Below are 18737 nucleotides of genomic sequence, written 5' to 3'. Positions count from 1 at the left end.
AAATAACCTGGTATTAAACGAGATTGGCTGAATTATATTATACAATATATGTTAATTACAAAAGCTAGTTTTTATTTAAAAAAATGGCGATTTACCAAGCTACTTAAATGAAATTTTACCTGATATGGTTAGAGATGCAAATTCTTACAATCTGAAAAATGATCTCGATTTCGCAACTGTTGCTCCTTTCGTCTTGAAATTTATTCCAGAGCAGTACTACCGTTATCTATTAAGCTTTGGAATGATTTAGATATAGAAACACAGAATTCAGACATTCTCTCCTCATTTAAAAGAAAGCTGCTAAAACTATTAAACCCGCCTGTTGTTCCAACATATTTCCTTGTAGGTGACAGTTTCTTGCAAGTGAATCATGCCCAAATACGAAACAAATGCAGTTGCTAAAACAACGATTTATTCAGCAATCATCTACACTATAATACATAATAAACGTGAGACAGTTTGTGTGAAGATGCTGAACATTTCGTCTTTCGCTGTCCGCAATACACAAACCAAAGAACTGTTTACCAACACAAGAAAATATCATCCTTTTAATAGTAAAAAATGTTTTTGGCATTAATTATTTATCCGATGAAGAAATTTCTACTCTTTTCAAAGAAGTCCAACGATCTATTAATTTAACAAGACGCGTTGAAAAGTGCAATAACTAATGTTGTTTATGTACCTCACCATAAGTTTAAGTACTTAGTCGCTGATCTCAATCAAAATAGAAAAGTCCAAGGGACACACGAGGCACGAGAAAGTGAGGGTGATCAAATTTCAAAATCGTATCTTCAATAATTTTACATCTTTTTACTTTCTTTAGTGAACTAGATATCATTTTTTAAATGTATTTTGTATCATCATTCTCTGTATAACAATATAATAATTGAGCCGTGCCATGAGAAAACCAACATAATGTGTTTGCGACCAGCATGGATCCAGACCAGCCTGTGCATCCGCGCAGTCTGGTCAGGATCCATGCTGTTCGCTAACAGTTTCTCCAATTCCAATAGGCTTTAAAAGCGAACAGCATGGATCCTGACCGGACTGCGCGGATGCAAAGCCACTAAGTTGGTTTTCCTATGGCGCGGCTCATATGTTTATCCTAATTAGCAGATTCATCTGTTACCTAAACCTACTCTCGTTAAAGTTAGGAAAACTTGTGGCCAACTCTTTTGCTTCTGATTTCAATGTATATATTACTGAACGTGCTTTTCAAACCTTCATTATAATGCACGTGTTTATTTGTATTTAAACATTTTTTGATTCGTTGGTAATTAGACATTATTAAACTGATACTATTTCACGGCTTGAGTCTTTCTGTGACACGTGGTAGACGTAAAATGTCTCCCAGTATATAGACTTTTTGTTGGTATATTTTCTGATCCTTTGGAATCATAGAGATTATCAAATTTTTTAAATAAAACTCCGCATTAGCCGATGAGAGGAAACGTAACACATGTGACCCTATCCTTTACCTGTAGAGAACAAATCCTATCAAGCTGGGACTATCCTACTATCGCCTTTCATCCATTTCTTCCCACATTATAATGTTACGAGCACAATTTTCGCTAGGATGGTCATTTTGTTACTGTTTTAAGGACACAAAAGTCGTTTTTTTAGACTTACAAGGCATATGTTGAAAGAAATTGGCACTGATTGATATCTATTAACTAATTTAAAATTTTGCGTATGTATGAATTACCAACGCTAAGTTATGATATAGTTCATTAAATCCTGGCTAAGTTCAACAGTATCTAGGAAACAGAAATGTTTTCTCATTTGATGTTTAGTGCATGCTAACACCAATTGGATAAGTGGGATTCGTTATCTGTGCTAAAAGCGGATAAATTGAATACTTTCTGCGTTTTATAGATGGTTATTTGAAACAGTTGAGATCGAGATATACGAATATATGCATCTATCTTACATGTTATTTTCAATAATAATCATTATCACAGAGCTTTTATAGAGGCATGTGACATTTACTTGAACGCTTGTCATTATGTAAACATTCACATGAATAAAGAAACTAACACAATATATATATTGTAGAGGTGATATGCCATTTCTTATTGGTGAAGCTTTTAAACAAATGGCATATGACAGTGCAGGAACTGCCGAGCTGTGCAAGATGTAAAAGTGATGTGATATTGCAGGGGAATTTGAAATAATAGAAAGATGACAATAGATAATTATACATTAAAATTCGCCCAGTATTTGGACTCATTGTTATTATTATAGATTGATTAATTAAATTCACCATGAGGAAAGACATTTGTCTAACAGTGAAATTTTGGCATTGCTGCATCTATTTGACAGGTATAATTCCCACATGTGATTCGACGGAAATAAAAATTGGTGTACTTCTACCGGAGGACAGTACATATCCGTTTAGTCTTAAATGGGTTATTCCAGCGCTAGATATTGCAATTGAAAACGTCTTACCCTCAATACTTCCTGGAGTCAATGTGCTACAAAACGTGAAAGATTCGAACTGTTCGCGTAATCTTGCATCTTTTGCAGCTGTGGATTTATATGCTGTTGAGCAAGTGCACGCGTTTTTCGGTCCCTTTTGTGACTATGCAGTTTCACCTGTTGCCAGATTCAGTCCTTACTGGAATATACCGGTACTCAGTGCAGGGGCATTTGCTTCAGACTTTAAAGCTAAGTCCCATTTTAAATTACTAACTCGCGTACATGCATCCTACTCTAGTAGAGCTGATGCATTCATTGCTTTGGTAAAGAATTTTAACTGGACACATTTCGGTATTGTATATCAAACTGGCGGGGTCAACTTGTTACGTAGATATTATTTTATTAGCGCTAACGACCTGTTTTCTCGTGTACGGACCACATTCCAGAATCAAATATGGATAAAACATCTAGAAGTCACTGATCAGTTTCGCCTGAATTATGAGGATATACTTCATTCAGCATCGCTAAATTCTAGAAGTAAGTAATTTTTTTTAATATATCCTGTTTCTTTTAAGATGTATACTGTTTTCAGAATTAAAGTACATCCTGTATCACTAAATATTTGATCTGGACAAAGATGATTTTGCATTTTCATAATGATGAAAAACTTACGATTTGGTCTTTCATAATCAAAGCTTGCGTAGAGCTTTCATAAAGCGATGCATTTTATATGCGCCATTTCACAGTGTACATTTTACAATAACTGATTTAGGTTAAGCGTCCAAACATTTAGGAATGCTGGTCTGTTGAACGTACATGGTGTATTTGGCAAGAAAATGATCTTATAAAGATTGTATTGTAGTAAAATAACTATAAAAGTTTACAGAGATTGGAAGTTTGACTTCCAGCAACGTAATTATTCACGAAAAGGGAACTACTCTGTTACGATGTTGTACTTTCAAGTTTTAAAATTTTACTATTTTGTCATTCTGAAAAAAAAAGAAAACATCAACTTTGGAAAGAAACATACCGATTTATTAATAAGAGAACTACAATGATTTTTTCTATTTAAAAACTTGATGAGCATCCAAGTTCCTACACATTTATAACATTGTGATCAATACAAAAGAATCGATAATAGTTTTGTGCATATTAAATCATCGGAATGACTTTTTACATATGAGTCTTAATGTAGAACACACTATTTGAGGCACCAATATAGCTTCACACACTGTTTTTCACACTGTTTTATTACTTCAAACTATATATAATAGTGTTTGTTTGTTTGTTTTGGGTTTTGGGTTTAACGCCGTTTTTCAACAATATTTCAGTCAGGTAACGGCGGGCAGTTAACCTAACCAGTATTCCTGGATTCTGTACCAGTACAAACCTGTTCTCCGCAAGTAACTGCCAACTTCCCCACATGAATCAGAGATGGAGGACTAATGATTTCAGACACAGTGTCGTTTATCAAATAGTCACGGAGAACATACGCCCCGCCCGAGGATCGAACTCACGACCCCGCGATCCGTAGACCGACGCTCAACCTACTGAGCTAAATATAATAGTGTAGAACGGTGAAGCAATACTGGTGCCTCTTCTTATGCATATCTAAGACGATTCCCATACATCATTTCAAGCCAATCTGACTAAAGTACTTGATCAAATTCGTCTTCTGAATATTTTGGATTTCCAATATTGCTATTTTTATTTTCGCAAATCTATTTTTATTTGAACCAATCAGACGACTTGTTCGAATGTCAAAGAGAAAGAAAAATGTGCAATTAATCCAGGATTCGAACCCGGGACCCCTCGCTTACAAAGCAAGTGGCTTACCGACTGTGCTAACCGGCTATCTGAAACATTACGACATAAGAATTGTAAATATCAAAAATCAAGGTTTACTATAGATTTGCAAAATGTTGTAAGTTAAGCTCTGATTGGCTAGCGAAAGGGTCGTCAGAACGAGGCTATCACTAGCTCGTTCGATTCTTAGATCCTAAGCGTAGCGTACAGGAGATGTACTTTAGTCAGATTGCATTTCAAGCTATAGTGTATAACTGTGAAGCTATACTGGTGCCTCATGTAATGCATATCTAAGAAGATTTTCATTCATCATTTCATGTTTTATTGTATAACGGTGACGCTATACCGGTGCCTCTTATCATTCATATCTAAGACGACCCCCATGCATCATTTCAAACTATAGACAAAGTATATAACTGTGAAGCTATACTGGTGCCTCATATAATGCATATTTAAGACGATTTTCATTCATCATTTCAACTTTAACTTTATAACTGTGAAGCTATACTGGTGCCTGATATAATGCATATCTATGTTAATTCCCATTCATCATTTCAAATTTTACTGTACAACTGTGAAGCTATACTTGTGTTCATATTATGCATACCGGCATTTAATTTAATACCCATTCATCATTTCAAGTTTTGCTGTATAACTGTGAAGCTATACTTGCATATAATGCATATATAAGTTAATTCCATGCATCATTTCAAGTTTTACAGTTTAACGGTGAAGCTTTACCGGTGCCTTATATAATGCATATCTAAGATAATTCTAATTCATTATTTCAAGTTTTATTGAATAATGGTGAATCTATACTGATGCATCGTATAGTGCATATCTAAGAAAATGCCCATTCATTATCTCAAGTTTTATTGTATAGCGGTGAAGCTGTATTGGTGCCTTTGTTAATGAAAGTCTAAAACGATTCCCATTCACCATTTCGAGTTTAATTGTAATAACTGTGAAGATTTACTTGTGCTCATAAAATGCATATATAAGTTGATTCTCATTCATCATTTGAAGTTTTTCTGTATAACTGTGAAGCTTTACTTGTGCTTATATAATTCATATCTAAGTCAATTCCCATTCATCATTTTGAGTTTTACTGTATAACTGTGAAGCTATACTGGCGCCTGATATAATGTATATCTAAGACAATTCCCATATATCATTTCAAGTTTAACTGTATAACTGGGAAGCTATACTGGTGCCTTATATAATGTTTATCTAAGACAATTCCCATTCATCATTTCAAGTTTTACTGTATAACGGTAAAGCTGTACTGGTGCCTCATATATTGCATATCTAAGACGATTTTCATTCATAATTTCAAGTTCTACTATATAACTGTAAAGCTATATTTATGCCTCTTATAATGGTTATTTAGTCAATTCCCATTCATTATTTCATGTTTTACTATATAAAGATGAAGCTGTACTGATGCCTTATCTAATGCATATCTAAAACTAGTCCCTTTCATCATTTCGAGTTTTACTGTATAATGGTGAAACTATTCTGGTGCCTTATATAATGCAGGTTAAGACAATTCAGTTCCCATTCATCATTTAAGCTTGTACTGTATAATGTGAAAGCAATTCTGGTGGATTTATAATATATCAAGAATTCAATTCCCTTCAAATAAATTCTGTATAAGTGGTGAAGAATTATGGTGCTTATATAATGCATATTGAGACAATTCAATTCCATTCATCATTAAAATTTAAACTGTATGAAAAGGATGCAACACGGATGCTTATATTAATGCATATCATAAGACAATTCTATTCCATTCATCATTTAAACTTTTCTGTAAGGTGAAGCAATATTGTTGCCTTTATAATCATATCTAGACATATCAATTTCCATTCATCATTTAAACTTACGTAAAAGGTGAAGCAATTCTGATTGCTTATTAATTCATATTAAGACAATCAATTCCCATTCATTTAACTTTTATGTATAAAGTGTGAAGTATTCATGTCTCATAAAGTATCTAAGGGCAATCCCATTCATCATTCAAATTCTAAGTATAATGTGAGTATAATTGCCTAATAAGTTGTACACAAGGTAATGTTTATAGTGAAGCTCATGATTATACAATAAATGTAAAAAAGGAATCGAGAAATATTATTTTTAATCTTGGTTTCATGATTGTGTCAATGAATGAGTATTTGAAATCAAACACATTAATGAGGTATGTTGCTCCTCGACAAAATTCCCGATATGAGGGGATGGAAATTGGTAAGGTCAACTCAATGGTTAGTTATAGCTCCCACAAGTAAATATCTACATTTGGTTTGACCACATATAACCACACTAATACAAGGCAAGTGAATTTTTTTCTCGACATCCATTTGGTCGGAGACACATTATCATATAGTAAATATGAACATATGTACTGTGTCTAATTTATCTGTATCTTTCTTTTAAGTTTTGCTAGCGAGTGCCAGTTTATTAGAGAATCATGTAGGCACATGAACTAACTTATAACGGCGAGTATGTCTTTCTGGCGTTTGATCAAATGCCCAGGTAAATATTTGCAGTTACTTACCAGAATAATATATTTGTATATATTTCAGCGTTTGACTGACAAAAATATCTATTATTATATACTTATATGAACTTTCTTTCAAAATCGCTGATTTCAAAGTAAGTATGTGTTAGCAGTAAAGACTCGTATTGATTCTTTTGTATTGTATGTTGCCGGATTACTTTCATTTTATAACCATAATCTGACACATTTCAAAATTGTACACATAAAAAATTCACTTAGTTCTATTTTAACATCAATAACATAGAAGTATTGTCGATAACTAAAACAAATAAAAGGTAAGGTATATAAATCGTAAAGAGTCATTATACAGTAGCTAAATCTCATTTTGTATTGTCTCTCCCGGATTTTTGCAAGTCGTATTACACCGGCGAGTACACATACAGCATTCAGTCGAGCTACTTTTTATTAGATAACCTATTGTATGTACTTTAAACCGCAGTAAATACATTTAGCACAGTGAAATCAAAGCCTTGGTATCGTGCAGTGACACAGCTGAAGAAAAAGAAGCCAGAAAGCTTATGAGCACTTATGATTTACCCTCCTCATCAATTACAAGTCTGAATATAAGGAATTTCACCGCAATCAGACGAAGAACATGTAGCCGTATTTAGAGGTATAAATGTGTAAATGTTTTTGCCACGTCAAACAGAGGTGTCTTCTTTATGGTTTAATGGATTCATTACACGATTTACACGCTTTGAAATATCAGCTTTAAAACAGAAAAGCCGTCGGCTTCGTTTGAACATTGTAATATTGAATTATGTGCAACATTCAACTGTTGATTTTTAACTATTAATGAGTATAAGAGCTTTTAAACTTTTTTTCTAATTTAAGGGTATATTTTTATACGACGAAAAAGTTTATTTCTAAAAAATTTGAAATATAAGTTTGTCAATTACTTGAAAAGACTCTTACGCAATAATTAAGTTCAATTTATCAATTGTATTTCTTTTGGTGCGGCAAGTCTGTTTTGTTTAGGTCTATGTATATTTATATATTTCCTACAAGATATCTGAATAGGGCCTTACTTTTACATTTCATTTATATCAATTTGTAGGCATATGTGGTAGCAGCATTCATGACGCCGTTGTTTTGTACGGACTGGTGTGAAGATGCGCTGCAAGCTAAATCATATCTTAAGGACTAATTATTCCACAGCAAATTGGATAGAACTTTTCAAGGTAAATGTTGCTATTTTGGCATATTAAACTATATTTGCAACAACACTGAGTAATTCAAACTCGAAAATTATTGCATATATTTGTATAATCTTTGTGTTTAAGTGAAATTCGACGCTGATATATTAAAATTACCACTATAGGACTCGGCTCGGATTATTATACATTTAATTTCTTCACTAAACCCGGTGTAGGAAGTGTTCTCTTCATAACCCCTTGACATATAATCCAATTAGTCTGTCCTATTTGCGGGTTGTTCAACATAAGTTTTCAATAGAATGTTGAACACACAACGCAGTGTTTTAATGCTAGTTAGAGGTCACAAAACGTCTCCCGGTTAAAACTTTACGGTTGTAATAAAATATGCATGAAGATCCTTTGCAAGCATAGAATGCAATCAAGCACAATTATAGCAGAGTCGGTTTTGATTAAGTCTGTTCATGAAAGGTAATGGAATGTGCAACATCTCTCAGGTCTCCTAGCACCGGCGTAAGCGGAACTATATTACAATGATATTGAATGGACTGTATATAAGTCTCTTTATAAGTGGTATCATATTAGATATGATGTCATGGCACGATTTTAAGTAAAATAATAGAGACATATTTGGATATTTTCTTCAAATGTATATCACAGGCTTCTCATTTGTAAACGAAGTGAAGAGTTCGTAATATCTTCATTCGACAAAACTTTGAAATCAAACTAAAACAATATTTAGAAATTGTAACAAGAAAGAGCAACGCGATTTGAATGAGGTATGTAAATTTCTCAGCAGATTATCAAATGAATGGCATTCTAACAAGAAACCTTTTAGAAGTTTAGAATTTGTTTTCATCAAAATTGTAGGCACTGAATCTCTGAGTAGTTTGATTTTACTAACATTACATTAAGTTTGTTAAATCGGAAATAGCAACAAATATGGTACTTACATATGCAACTGCGTCCACTTTATGTAGGTATATCAGGAACGGTTCATATAGACGAAAATGGAGATAGAGTGGCAGATTATTCACTCTTAGATATGAACACAGAGACAGGAGACTTTCAGGTACGTTGATATGTTAATTAAACATGAAACAACATTGGGCGCAACCTCTTCAAAGCATCAACGGCCCGAAAACTTAATACGTTTGCTACATAGAGGTTATTTCCGTATGAAGGCCCATTATGAAAGTGGAAAATTATGCCTTTGTACAGAGGTATTTACAATTCGAATGAGAACTATTACATACCTATAATCATAAATATTGCAGGTAAGAACTTTAGGAATTCTGTTTAGGATTTATCATTATTTTATATTTTATATCACAGGTATCAAGAATTTAGTGGCGGTGAAAATATTGAAATTAGATATTGTAAATAAAATATGTAAAATGTAACCAAGCAAAATAATAACAGCCTCGGGTTGAATTTGTCCGTTCATGAGACTTCATTATCCCAAAAGACCAGAAAATGAACCGACGTTTAATCCAAGTACAGGGACATTTTACACTATAACATTGTTGTTGTTATAGGTAATAAAATCTGTAAATATCATTTGGAAACAAAATTCAACCAAGCAAAATAATAGCCGACTCGGTTTGTAGTCAGTGCGTAAATATATAATAGTACTATTTATTATATACCTATATAAATTCTGTAAAAAATCGGCTTGTGTTTCACAATCAAATATGAACAGACAGACAGAAATTCCGCATTGTACCTTTTAAATTCCGTATTGTACCTTCCGTATTGTATCCTGCCGGACTATTTTCATTAATATGCATGACCTGACACATTTCTGTAAATAGCGCACATAAAAACTTCACTACAAGTTACATTTAATATCGATAAACATTGAAGATTTTGTTGAAGAACAAAACAAGAATCAAAATGGTAAAAGTATATAATAAAAAGGTCATTATAACAGTAGCTAGATCTGGGACTTTGTATCTGTATTTGCTTGCGCGCCTCATGAGATTCGATCTGGCAAAATCCACTCGAGCCGAATACTGCATCCTGATCGAGGTACTGTTATAATAACCCTATTTTATTGGCGGTATCATCCTAGTTTATTTAGTCAGATATAAAATGGAAGATTATTTGTCATATTTTGTTGAATTTAGTACGAAATGTTTCTGATAAATTCACATTTAGATCTCAAACATACTGATTGATTTCGAAAAGATGTCAACTTTAAAGATAAATATTCTAATGTGTTTTATGAGACCGTAGTAAAGCAATATGAACCGTGCCATGGAAAAACCAACATAGTGGCTTTGCGACCAGCATGGATCCAGACCAGCCTGCGCATCCGCGCAGTCTGGTCAGGATCCATGTTGTTCGCTTTCAAAGCCTATTGCTATTAGAGAAACTGTTAGCGAACAGCATGGATCCTGACCAGACTGCGCGGATGCGCAGGCTAGTCTGGATCCATGCTGGTCGCAAAGCCACTATGTTGGTTTTCCAATGGCACGGCTCATATTATTACTGTAAAGATGTAAACTGTTATTGTTTAGGTTATTGCAAATTATGCTGGACTATCGAAGCGTTTCGAGTATATACCAGATAAAGTTATACAATGGCCAGGGAATTACAAGCATGCCCCTCCTGACACACCGAAATGTGGCTTTGACAATTCCAAGTGTCCACCTGAAGGTATATATCTATTACCATAGGAACTATTTTTAATGCATATTGACTTATATTGGTATAAATATAGCAAAACCCAAGGCGCCATCAAACAAACTTGACTATAACAAAAGAGAAACATTGTTTCCATATACTGTTGAATCATTTTAACTGAATACGGATATTCATTTGTTCTGATGTAAACATGAAAAGAACAGTCATATGCCATTTATTTATTTAGCTAAATTAAATATAATGCGAAAGAGATAAAAACTTAGAGCCTCAATGCTGCACACCAGCCCCCTCGTAGGAAGAATATTCAGTATAATCTCGATTTGCATCTTGCATTAAAACACTGTTAAAAGAGATAGTCACATAGACGTGGATTTCTAAGCTCAAAAACACATCATCGAAGAGGAATCTAGTTTAATCTAGATTAAGGTAGTTCTGCACGTTAGGATCGAAATTTTTTCTACAATGTAGAATTTGATTAAACTCTGATTTTTCAAAACTTCCGAATATACTAAGAAAATTCAGCAAATAAAAAAGATAGGGTCGTGTTCTTGAATTTTTGCTAGACTGATTTGAAATATTTCGATCTGACGCAATTTTTCATAATGGAAGCCTATGGGAAAAACGCAATTTTCATAACATTTTCGCGAATAGAAATTTTTCTACAATGTAGATTTTAATGAAACTTCTCACAGTCGTAAATAAACATATGGCCTTTAATATGGTGAAACAAAATGTATAGGTCCGTGTACTTATTTATGAGATATTTGGCTAGGATTAATGTGAACCGCCTATTATAAGCTAATTTTAAGACATTATTTTGAATTATTTAACGAGTAAGATGTTTTAATATCATATTTTAACTTAAGAAAGATAGTAACAGTGCCATTTTAATACATTTACTCACGGGTTGCCCTTAACTCATAAACTGATTTTCGTTTCCGTACGCCGAATCCAGGCATTATTCTACGTTTTCCAGATAAATGACGTTACGCCATCACTTCCGGTTTATCAAACGTGCAGAACTACCTTAAACATTAAGTTGAATACAGAATATGTATAGTATTTTGTTTGAAGTAGAATGTTAAGATACTTTAACCAACAAAAAAAGGCAAATGAATGGACTAATTGTAAAATACCTTTCATATCGACATTGGCAACATTGTGCTTGTTTAAAATCACACGAAGTTGTTTTTTTTTTCTATATAGGTGGACACGAAGATGCCTCTGCAGATAAATCAACAGAAAGAGAAGCCGAGGAACATTTTCAGACTTTGCAAGAAACTCTGACAACGATTTCTGCTTCAATCAAAGAGCACAATACAAGCTTGACTGAGATGGCTCAACTTATTCAAGAACAAAGGCGTATAAATATGCTGTCTTCAATGAAATGCGAACCGATATTGCCAGATAAGACATTGGAAAGCATTGATTGCACGGATATACTAAGCAATGGTTACACGTCTTCTGGAATTTACAAAATTGATCCAACAGGTATTTTCCATTTCAAACTTAAGAGCAATGTTTTCGAGAAAATGATTTATTTATTTCTTTTTACAAATTATATTGTGACTCCTTCTTGCAAATAGATTGCAAATAGGTTGCAAATAGGTTTGTACTTTGTTTGGGAAAACATAAAGTCAACTTCTTAATAATACATACTTTGTAGGAAGTCAAACTGGATACAAAGTACTGTGTGACCTGGAAACAGACGGAGGTGGTTGGACCGTGTTCCAGTTGAGAGAAAATTTGACCTACGATTTTTATAGGACATGGGTTGAGTATGAATATGGATTCGGAGAGGTTTATCCTAGTAGTACCTTGAATTTCTGGTTGGGGCTAACTCAGATGCATCAAATAACGTCACAAGGTAAGAACGTTAAGGACCTGTTTCTGCTTTGGAGGGTCAGATGATGCTCTAAAGCTTGGCGAACAAGACAGACGTAAAACGGATTAAAAAAGAGTCTTTAAGGAAATCTAATTGTAGATATCATAGTCACAAGAATGGATTAAAGTATCAAAATGAATTTTTGAAAATGCATTTTTCAATTTATTTTGTCAAAGTAAAATTAACTTTTCAGTGTTATATTTAGGTACGTACGAGCTGAGAATTGACATAGAGAATGTTAAAAATGGCAAGGCCGTCGCACTATATAACGTAAGAATTTTTATCTCTTTCACGAAGATGACTGGTGATATACCTATACCCTTTATCCAGTTCAATTAAAGAAACAGTAAAAAAACGTCAAACACAATCTTACCGCAACTTTATAAGGTGACAATATGCCGTGAAAAAAAAACGTATGTCATATTATTGATTCAACAATCTGAGTACCAAAGGTATAATGTGTTAAGTATGAGGTAAATGTTAAAATGCAGGTTAGATTTTATCCAAAAATAAACAAAAGATGTTTATCAAAACTGGCTTTGCATGTGTAGGGCCATTTTTATATGTATTTTGAATTTGCTGCGTCAATGATCATTTGCGGTGCGAGGAACAATTTCTAAATACCCACGGAAGGATTTGCGCCCAAGATTGCAATGAAGACATTTTCTGACTTTCCTTCTTAAAATTGTCAATTAAGTATAGGCGGCACTGCAAACCTGATATCATTACGGCTTTCCTAAATTTGTATGATTTTGTATCAAACATCCATGAAATATAATATACGGAGAAAATTGTCTCAAACAAATTTACTCATCGTTTTTCACGTACTTCCTGCATACAATTTGAGCGTCTTTACATCATCAGTAATATAAGGACACGTCTGAGATATTTTAGCATCATCGTTATACACAGTAGATATTAAAATTTTATTACCAATTTTATGTACTCATTAGCTACATTCTTAATATATATGTGAAAATAAGGGAATTTCAATGTAGTGAACGGCCATAATTAATGCCAGTTGATTGAAACAATAGGATTTGGAAAGAGAACACGACAATTAGTCAACAGTCAGTTCTTTTATAATTTTTTATTTATGAATTGAAAGCAACAACATAGAAGATCCTTTTTAAGAGAATCGAACTGGGACTTTTAATTACGTCACGAGTCATTCTTCCACCGATCAAACTTTGTCTATCAAGCTTACTTTTATTAATTCTTCACATGCATTGCCTTTGTAAGTTTCTTGGTAGGGCATTATGTGTAACAGAATTTATAATGTGTACAATTACAATAAATTTCATAACATTATTTGTGCTAGAAATCGTTTTGTGGAGTTCATTAATTAAAAGTTAGTTATGAATTTCTAATGTTTCTGTTTATTTTCGGTCATAAAGGTACCAAAACTTGATCTTAAGGAGGTAGGTTACCTTGTTACAAGGGTAAATTCAAATTAGTTGAACCGCAACATCTTTTTGTATTTCGTGTAATATGAAGTTTTAACTGCTAAAATCTCAATTTCGTTTGTCTCTGTCCCTTCAAGTTCAAGTTTTATCCACGTTTGAAGAACATGACCCTCCAAGGGTATTTCATATTGAAAGAAGAAGGAAAATACGGATATTTAACACTTTTCAGTGTATTTTAGTTTCATTGATATCCGTAGAAGTCAGCATAATGTATAATTTTACTAGTATGCACGTTAGCTTTCTAATATAAGCTTAAAATGTATATGTCGCGGGGCTCGTGTTTCCATGGTAACGCATTTTCTCTCATCTTTAAACAACTATGTATAAAAATAGGGGTTTTCGACGGCTTCAGTGCCATTCTGTTAATGACCAACATGGAATATTTGAGAAATATTATTAGCAAAATACCAAGCACTATACATGGTACCCTATTTTTCTTAAAGTTTAAAGTAACCATGGCAACAGAGATGTTTAAAATGGCTTATATCTGGCTTTTTGTCGTAATTTCTTATAAAATAATATTGAATAAGATTATCTTTCTAGTTGATGTAGCTTTAAAACATATTATTTCTAATGTAAGTTATATTTCCGTGTTATCTGTATTTATTCAAAGGAATTTCTAAGCTTAGAATACTTACAGCAGTACCCCTCGTCTGGCATTTTTCATGGAAAAATCGTTCAGCATGCTACAATTATTCTCATGGATATTGTTGAAATGAAAATAAAAAGCCGAAGCTGTGTTTCTTAAATAGACTAGTGTCAAGGCTTTTGAATTTTACATTTAGATACATAGGTCACGGGCTTCGTTTCCATGGTAACATCAGTTCAATTCAAGAAACCACAATTTTCTACTGAAATTTGAACAATTTTAGATCTTAGTTTTAGTATATAAGTAACATATTATCAACGGAACCTGAAAAATAGGTATTACAAATCAAACTGCTAGATTTTTTATTTGAAAATGGCCGTAACAAGTAACCTCTCATCCAACTATATTCCAAATAACATTGGTTACCATTATCCATTTTCTTACATTCCGCATTACATTTCAATATAACTACATAAAAGAAGCAAAATATTGATTATTATTCAGAGCAAAAGACTCAAAAAAATTATTTCAGCAAATAATGGTTATTTGAAAATAGTTTGAATAAAGAAAATGCACAGAATTACATACTTTCAATATAAAAGCTATTAATTTTGCGCGGTAACTGACACGTAACATCATGACGTCAATGACGTCATTTTAAGGCAACATTGTTTTGAAGCGTTTCTGCGGCAATTTATTCATTATTTCTGCATTATTAAACCATAAAGCGTCAGATCGAAGACAGGTCTATGATTTGTTTTCAGAAGAATGAATAATTTAACACATTTAGTTTGTCGTAAACGTCGTCGCAAATCGTCACGTTAGCTTCCGGTTGGACATGCGCACATACAAATATAAAGGTAACCTACCTCCTTAAGATATAGGAACGGTTTCTTAGAAACTTAAGTTTGAATCATGTCGTTATTATTTTTTGAAACAATTGAATACTTTTGTCATTAGTACTGTCATTCATTGGAAATTCAAAAGTTGATAATACCCTAACCACTAAATCTGAAACATTTGAAAATTTATGAGGATGACAAAAATTGCCCAAGATATGCCTACGAATTTAGGTATAGGTTTACGAAGAAAAATGTACAATCAATGTAGGATACTACTATTGGTTTTGATCATATTGATTCTTTGTCTTATTATACAAAATGAAATGAAATGTTTCTTAAAGCTTTAGATTTTAAACGTGCCGTGACATTTATTTCAAAATTCGGCATGCATATGATAAGTACATGTATGCATCTTAAAAGATATATAAATATGATTTTATTGCAGGATTTGAATATAGGTAATGCTACGTCGGGCTATACAATCTCAGTGGGGTCTTTTAGTTATGACCCATATTTGAATTTTCCTGGTGATGCTTTGACGAGCGTGACAAACATGAAATTTTCAACACATGGCATGGACAATGACATAGATGATAACGTGAACTGTGCCGACTATTGTCAAGTATGTGCTGATTTTCGTTTTGTCTTTACTTTTTAGTCTTTTGTTGTTGTTGCTTAAATTGCATTCACAAAATTGGCAAAATTTCTTTTGGAAGCAAAGAATGTCACTAAGCGAAGTAATAATAGATTCAGTTTCACTAAGTTTGTTTATCATGAGAGGTAAGGGATTTTGAAACCCGACATGCCCGACTTGCACCGTATTAAGCCGAGTTCCAAAATGCATTGTGCATATTTAAATATATTAAAACGATTTCATAAGTTTTAATCATTCTAAACGTCCAGAAATATTACCACACCTTATAAAGTCCGGAATACAATTTTTGACCATCTCACGGCACTTCAGGATGTCGTTGTGATAGTAACTAAACTGCTATATAGTTTGCAGTTGTAAACTGTAAAATCATTATTTCTTGTTAAAAAAATTCAAAACTATGCTTAAATATATTACCGGACAAAATATAGTCAAACGCAGAGAGCAAACGGAGTTGCTACGTCGTCTAAAACATACACAAATGAGTTGTCCTTCAAATGACATCGTATCTTGCATATTTTAAAATATCAAACTTTAAATATTGGATAAATATCACTATTACCCACCCAACCATATATTTTGCCAATAGTATTCGTTGCTATACATACAGTTTTTTCGGAAACGAGAACAAAAATGGCAAAATCACTACTTCAAGTAAATCTACGTCAAAAACACAAGTCTGAACAGAACACAATCTTCTGAACCAAATATATATTTATTAAAAATCAAAATCAGCGACTAGCAAAATACTTTAGTTTTAGTTTTGGTTGTGAAAGAACTTGCAAACAGCAAACTTTTTTGAAAATGAGAACTCCCACAGGATGACTTCCACACTGTATTAGTAATTTTGATTAGTATATTAAAAATGAAGTTGAAACTCAAATTAAAGCAAGTAAACTTAATGAACTATATTGTATTAATATACACATATTAAAGTAATTTTCTCATGAAGCTGCCACTGAAAATTTTATTTCCGATTACCACAGTTGCTGTATCAGGCCCTTACATACATTTAGACTACGTCTCCATAACTCTCCAGTTATGAATATGTTAGAAATATTCAATAAAATTTGATATTAAAAGAATATTTCCTTTGTAGGCGTGTGCATCACCTCCATAACAAAGTATGATAATATAATAGCCGCTAATCAATTTGCCATGAACAATTTTTGACAAAAAAAAAACGCCAAGTACTGCTTGAAAGAATTCAGACATAAATAGAGTTTCATATTTAAAGTCATTGCTACCATATGTTATCTACGTATTGTCAATGTCTTATCACTATTATTTTTGAAGATACTGTCTTTCAAACATGAGCTTTTCCATAGGAAGAGCTTCTGAAATTCTCAAGGGAATTTCCATGGGAACATTATTAGTTCTATTTTCACTTAAAGGCGTACGCTAGAATTCCCTGTATATGAGATGGGCGAAAATTTTCCCAATAACAGAATTTCTTTAAACTTTGGATATTGAAGGACAATCATCTAAGAAACAAAAATATGCAATAAAAATCATAGGTCACCGGTTTCGCACCAAATTCTAGCATACGTCCTTAACATAAATATTTCATCATAATTTGCATGTATTATTACAAGCTCAAATAACAAACATAGAAACAGCAGATTTTATTTGTTTCCGTGACCATGGTCTAATAGGAATCCCATGGGACTGGTTTACGAGGGGTCTTCTAAGGGAACTATCAAGCTATTCGATAAGTATCATTTCCTGTAGCAATCCCGTGATATTGAATTCCTATTGGATTATATTTCCCGTAGAAAAGATTTCCCATGGCGAAAAGGATGGAAAGTAATGATAAACTTAAGATGGAGTTTGAATAGATATTATACAAGTATGTAAATTCACGTTAGAGTTTAAAAGAGGAACTCTTAGACTAGCATCTAACGCCGTTTTTTGTGAAATTTAATTAATTCTATTTAATTTTATCTATTTCAATATCTTGATGATAATCTTATATTCTTAAATATAAATAGACTCATCAAGATTTGTTACATTTACAAATTACATACTGCTTGATATTGCGCTGAAATTCAGGACTTATCTTTCAGGGTGCTTGGTGGTACAAGTCATGTGAGCAAGAAAATCTTAGTTCGAATCTAAATGGAGATGTTAGTTCAAGAGTATGTCGTCATCTTTGGGCAAGTTACAGTGACGTGCAAATATCCAAAACTAGGATGATGCTAAGGCGAATACAATAGTGATAGTGTAATTGTGTACATTTGACAGTGCTACATAATCACAGTATTTGACAGATCAGTATTGCTGGGTCTCTGTCGGATTTTATATTCTAGCCAGGCCCCATATATTATACTTACAATAAAGCTTCACAGTGTCACAGGTTTAAAGCTGTGTATCATTTCCATGGAATGGACTTGGTCAAAGATACTTTCAAAATAATGTTTATTTTTAACTTACTTCACATTCGGGTAGCAAAATCATCCATTTTTCACCTGTTTCTTTCAAAATAATTGTGATCAAATTCTGATAAAACTGTTGCCTTTAAACTTTATACACCTGTTTACAATCAAGTTATGTTTAATCTGTTGGTTTGTTTAGTTAATGCTTACAAAATATTAAATATAAGAATAGTTATTGGGTATTATCAGTATCTGGCCAGAGATGTTGTCAACGAAAGATAAAAACTTTGAAACCTTGCGTATGTTATTGTATGGGTGCCATGCACCAGACTGTTTGGAAAAAG

The 18737-nt window shown here is 32.9% G+C and overlaps 1 protein-coding gene across 1 annotated transcript; it reads left to right on the top strand.

Annotated features, from left to right (window-relative positions):
- The first annotated feature begins 7953 nt into the window (after positions 1-7953).
- Positions 7954-18626, top strand: LOC123538628 (fibrinogen C domain-containing protein 1-A-like). The gene is made up of 8 exons (XM_053529374.1): positions 7954-7962; positions 8916-9007; positions 10458-10596; positions 11791-12075; positions 12251-12451; positions 12675-12739; positions 15812-15988; positions 18085-18626. The coding sequence occupies exons 2-8, from the start codon at positions 8981-8983 to the stop codon at positions 18232-18234; spliced, it is 1044 nt and encodes a 347-aa protein (XP_053385349.1). The 5' UTR covers positions 7954-7962; positions 8916-8980; the 3' UTR covers positions 18235-18626.
- Positions 18627-18737: the final 111 nt, after the last annotated feature.

The sequence above is a fragment of the Mercenaria mercenaria genome, chromosome 18, assembly GCF_021730395.1.
Source record: "Mercenaria mercenaria strain notata chromosome 18, MADL_Memer_1, whole genome shotgun sequence".
Taxonomy (NCBI): Eukaryota; Metazoa; Mollusca; class Bivalvia; order Venerida; family Veneridae; genus Mercenaria; species Mercenaria mercenaria.
Note: the sequence above shows the minus strand (reverse complement) of the source record. Positions and strands in the feature narration are given on the sequence as shown.

Excerpts from the sequence above, each read along its gene's own strand:
- LOC123538628 (XM_053529374.1), top strand. The coding sequence starts at position 8,981 with ATGAACACAGAGACAGGAGACTTTCAG. Across the intron at positions 9,008-10,457 it reads CAGAGACAGGAGACTTTCAG|GTTATTGCAAATTATGCTGG; the intron begins GTACGTTGATAT and ends GTTATTGTTTAG. Across the intron at positions 12,740-15,811 it reads AGGCCGTCGCACTATATAAC|GATTTGAATATAGGTAATGC; the intron begins GTAAGAATTTTT and ends ATTTTATTGCAG.